The following is a 4,119-nucleotide window of genomic DNA, read 5'->3' on the forward strand; positions in this document are numbered from 1 at the left end:
TCTCCATTTACAGAGAAGAAAACTGGGGCTCAGATGGTGAAAGCGATGTGTCCAAGGTCAGGGCTAATATGTGAAAGGTTAGCATCCAGGTTTGTCTGCCTCCAAAGCCCAGGCTGTGTGTCAAACTTGCCTCCATATGGAACAGGAGTAGGGCCTCTACTCCGTGCCTAGCAGTCTTGATACCCTAGGTTAGCAAAGTGTGTCATTTTATTTCATGACTTTATTTCCATCAAAATACATCAGAGCCAAGGACCATCTTTTTCAAATGATGACCAAGTTCATCTATCAACTCCAATGCAGACAGCCCTGCAGACAACGATGACGAGCCTTTTCAAAGGAAGCACCAGTGAGCCATCTCCGCCCCACCGCCAAATGCTAGAAGCTGCATCCACAGGTCTGTTCCACAGCCACCCGCTAACTGTGAGAAGTCATGTGCCTGGAGAGATGGTGGCGCTCCCGGAAATACTCATGGCAAATGGGACACGTGAGGGCCTCTTCTCTCAGCTTCTTAGAATGTAAGTCAGGCCCCACATGTTCCTTTTTGTGGTGGGACCGCATGTGGAAGACCAGGTCGGAGGTCAGGCGAAAGGAGAGGTTGCATTTTGCACACCAGTTCTGGGTGGACAGGCCCAGGGAGGTGAACGTAGGTGGCAGCAGGGCCCAAGTGGCAGTGGAAGAGGATGATGATGGTGTGGACATCTGGGCTGTGGCATGCTTTAGCCACAGTGTGGGGGCCCCCAGGAAAGCACTGCAGAGAGGAGCATTTTGTGGCAACGTCTGCAGGTTCCAGAAATCACCCACCAAAAACTTAGAATTCGAAAGCTGATCCCAACAAGGGACGTCTACCGTGTTGCTGAGTCCCAACAGCTCCCCAAGGGCATCTGCAGGTCCACGTGCCTGGAAGACGGAGGTTGGCCCAGGTCTCCCTGCTGGACACCTGGCTGGTTTGCTGAAGGCGCTTTTCTGCTCCCCTCGGGCTCCACTGGGCCACACAGAGGTCTTGCTGTCAGCCAGGTCCCTGGGGGTGTCCTGGGTCAGCTTCTGGGGACCAGGCTGGCCTGTGGGGTTATCATGCTCCCTCTCCTTGGCCTGCACACCCTCCAGCCTCTTCCTGAGTCGAGGCACCTCTGTGAAAGCACTCTGCCCCTGTTCCCAGCACACCTTCTGGGCCATTGGCTTTCCCAGTCTGAGTTTTCCTGGGGTTGCTGACAGTGCCACCTCAGCAGAGGTCTCCTCCCGGCCACCACCACCCATGGCAGCCTCAGAGCCCAGGTTGTTCATTTTTTCCAGCAGCACTGGCTTGCAGCTCCAGCCCTGGTCAGCTTCACTAAGCCTCCACGTGTTTTCAGCCGAAGAGCTCTGCAGAGCACCCTTCCCAGCAGCCATGACGACCAGCAGGCTGTGAGCCAGCTGAAGAAGGCGGACGCTCCAACAGCTGTCAGTCTTCAGGGCTTTGGTGTTGCGGAGGCCTTGCCCCGGGGAGGAACCGTGAGATTGGAGAGCTCCCCTGTTGGCTGGGCCAGCCACACTTGGACCACAGGACTCTGCACAGAGAGGAAGCAACAGCAGTGAGACACGAGCCCTCCATCTTCATTGTTTGCATCCAAAGAATCCTGACTGCTATAGACACGACAGCTCACCCTGACTCAGAGCGCTATGCCACCTGCTTTCACCTCCAGGACTCCGTCGGGGAGGAAGGACCACACTGCGTGACCCTGCCACCCAGGGACATGGCTCAGCATTGCCCCGCACCTGTCAGCATCCAGGCAGCAGCTGCCGTGTTCACACAGCACACGAGGTGTCCACCAGGCAGTTCTGACCTGGTTGCCAACTCTAATGTGCTTGCACCCTGACTTATGAAAGTTTTCATTTTTGTTTAGAGCATTCTTGCTACTCAGCATGCCAATGTTTCTTCCACAGCATCAGAAGTGCCAGGGCACAAGCACCTGGGGACTGGAGCTCCTGCAGCACAGGTGGCCAGAGGGTAGAAGCTGGACAGTAAATGTCCAGGCATCCCGAGTAGGTCTGTGGTTGTACCTGGCCCCACTCCCACTCCGGGGGGGCAGCCACCTGTCCACCCGGCCCTGCCCCTTGGAACAAGCATGAGTCTACCCTGTATCCATTCAGACATTAATCCATTTCCTTCTCCTGTGCTCCCCTGTCAACTGTCCTCTCGTGCCGGCCAACCTGCTGGGCCTACTCAGGGAGACCAGCCTCCACTTCGGCCTGGAGGTGCTCAAGGCTCAGAGGAAAGACACTCACGGCCACATGTGAGGTGGCATTGAAGAGGAGAGAGTGCCACCAGCCCTGCTGGGGAGGCTTTCATACCTGCCCTCCCCTAATCAACTCCACCAGCCAGTTCTTGAAAACAGGACACCCATCTTCAAGCTCCCCAATCCCAGCTGGTGAGCAGCACTGGCTGAACCAGACCCCACTGAGTGTTCTGAGTTTTCATAGTTAGAAAGCAGTTATCCTCAGGCCTGCTCAGGTCCTCAGGTCCTCAGGTCCTATCCTCAGGTCCTCAGGCCCAGGAGGACCGTGATGAGTGGGCGACCAAGTCCCTTCCTCACAGGGACCTCCACGGGCTTGTTATTCATAAACATCACTGGGCTCAAGTCAGCTCCTGCCCACCTGTAAACAGAAGCACAGGTACCCTGCCCTCCTTCTCTCTGTCTCAGTGGCAAGAGTGTGGACAGGTGTTTTGCACGTGTTACCTCCTTCCACCTTCACTGCGCTTGGAGGACCGTCACCCTCTTTCACAGAGGAAGAGGACATGGGTTCTGGAAAGCTGAACACCCCGTCTGAAGTCCTCTGCAGTATGAGGCACTGCTGGGAATGAAACCCAAGGGTGTGTCCCCAAAGCACGCTTTGGTTGAACTGCCCATGTGGCCCTCACGATACCCCAAGTGGTGAGCACCGGATCCAAACTATATGCTTCCAGGGGAGTCCAAGCCACTCCTAACATCCTTTCCAAATTCATTCTCAAATGGGGTGCCTTTGGCATCAAAGTTTAGTGCTAGCTTATGCTTCTTGAAGAGGCAGAGGAGACCACACCAGTCTACCAAGTGTCCCTGCACTGACCATCCCACCTCTCTCAACCTCAATGTCCCGTCTATAAACTAGAGCTGGTGCTAAATTATCTCACTGTGCTTTCCAGATCTACCAGTGTATGACTACTTGAGATGAAGCCGATTCTCCCTCATCCTCAAAGAATAGCTGGTCTGCTTGAAGCCCCACTGCTGAGCTTCTGAGCTCACAAAGACGCACACGCACCCAGATACACTCACACCCTCACATGTACTCACACACGCTACACTCACACCCTCAAATACACATATACTCACAGACACACATACACACACACATATGATCGCACACACTTACATACACTCACACTGGAATACTCATACACACACAAACATCCCTTCTCTAATCCTTCTTTCTTTCTCCACCCAGCTCTGCCTCAGACAGCCCTCCAGATTATATTTTAGAACCATACAATGTCTTCCCCGAGCCTGGGCTGGAGCCCACCCTGCTGTCCTCCCGGTCCTGTTGCACCCCTACATCCCTTTGCAGACAGCTCTACTGGGCTGTCTTCACAGCTTTGCCAACCACAGTCATGTAGACCTAGTTTTCAGAAGTGTCTGGAGTGCCCTGAGCCACAGATGTCACAACCCTGCTTTCAGCATTCAAATTTAGAATATGGGATCTTACTGCAGGGTGAAATATTTGCTACCAGGGATGCTTTGTGATATGAGAATAGAAGTGACTGTTTATTAACTATGTAAGTGAATACGTGCCAAAGATGCTAAAAGGCTTCGTATGCCTTATTGCATGGAATTTTCATGATAACCACACAAGGGAAGCTGCATGATCCAACCCAAGGGCATTAATCCCCAACCTGACAAATGCCACGTTGCTAAAGGCAGCACTGCCTTCCAGCTTCCTAGACCAATATGGGCCTGGATTCTGCCAATCATTATGTTAGACATTCACCCATCTTCATGCTCCATCAATTTTATTATTCAAATCTTAATCATAATAATGAGAACAACAGGAGGAGGAGAAAGAAAAGGACATGATAATAATGATGATGATGATGATGATGATGATGATGAT

The 4,119-nt window shown here is 52.9% G+C and overlaps 1 protein-coding gene across 1 annotated transcript; it reads right to left on the bottom strand.

The window, feature by feature from the left end:
- Nucleotides 1–414: 414 nt before the first annotated feature.
- Nucleotides 415–1,395, bottom strand: ZNF488 (zinc finger protein 488). Its single transcript, XM_030334290.1, has one exon. It carries the CDS (start codon nt 1,384–1,386, stop codon nt 415–417), a length of 972 nt encoding a protein of 323 aa, XP_030190150.1. The 5' UTR covers nt 1,387–1,395.
- Between the last annotated feature and the right edge of the window lie 2,724 nt (nt 1,396–4,119).

Source organism: Lynx canadensis, chromosome D2 (assembly GCF_007474595.2).
Source record: "Lynx canadensis isolate LIC74 chromosome D2, mLynCan4.pri.v2, whole genome shotgun sequence".
Lineage (NCBI taxonomy): Eukaryota > Metazoa > Chordata > Mammalia > Carnivora > Felidae > Lynx > Lynx canadensis.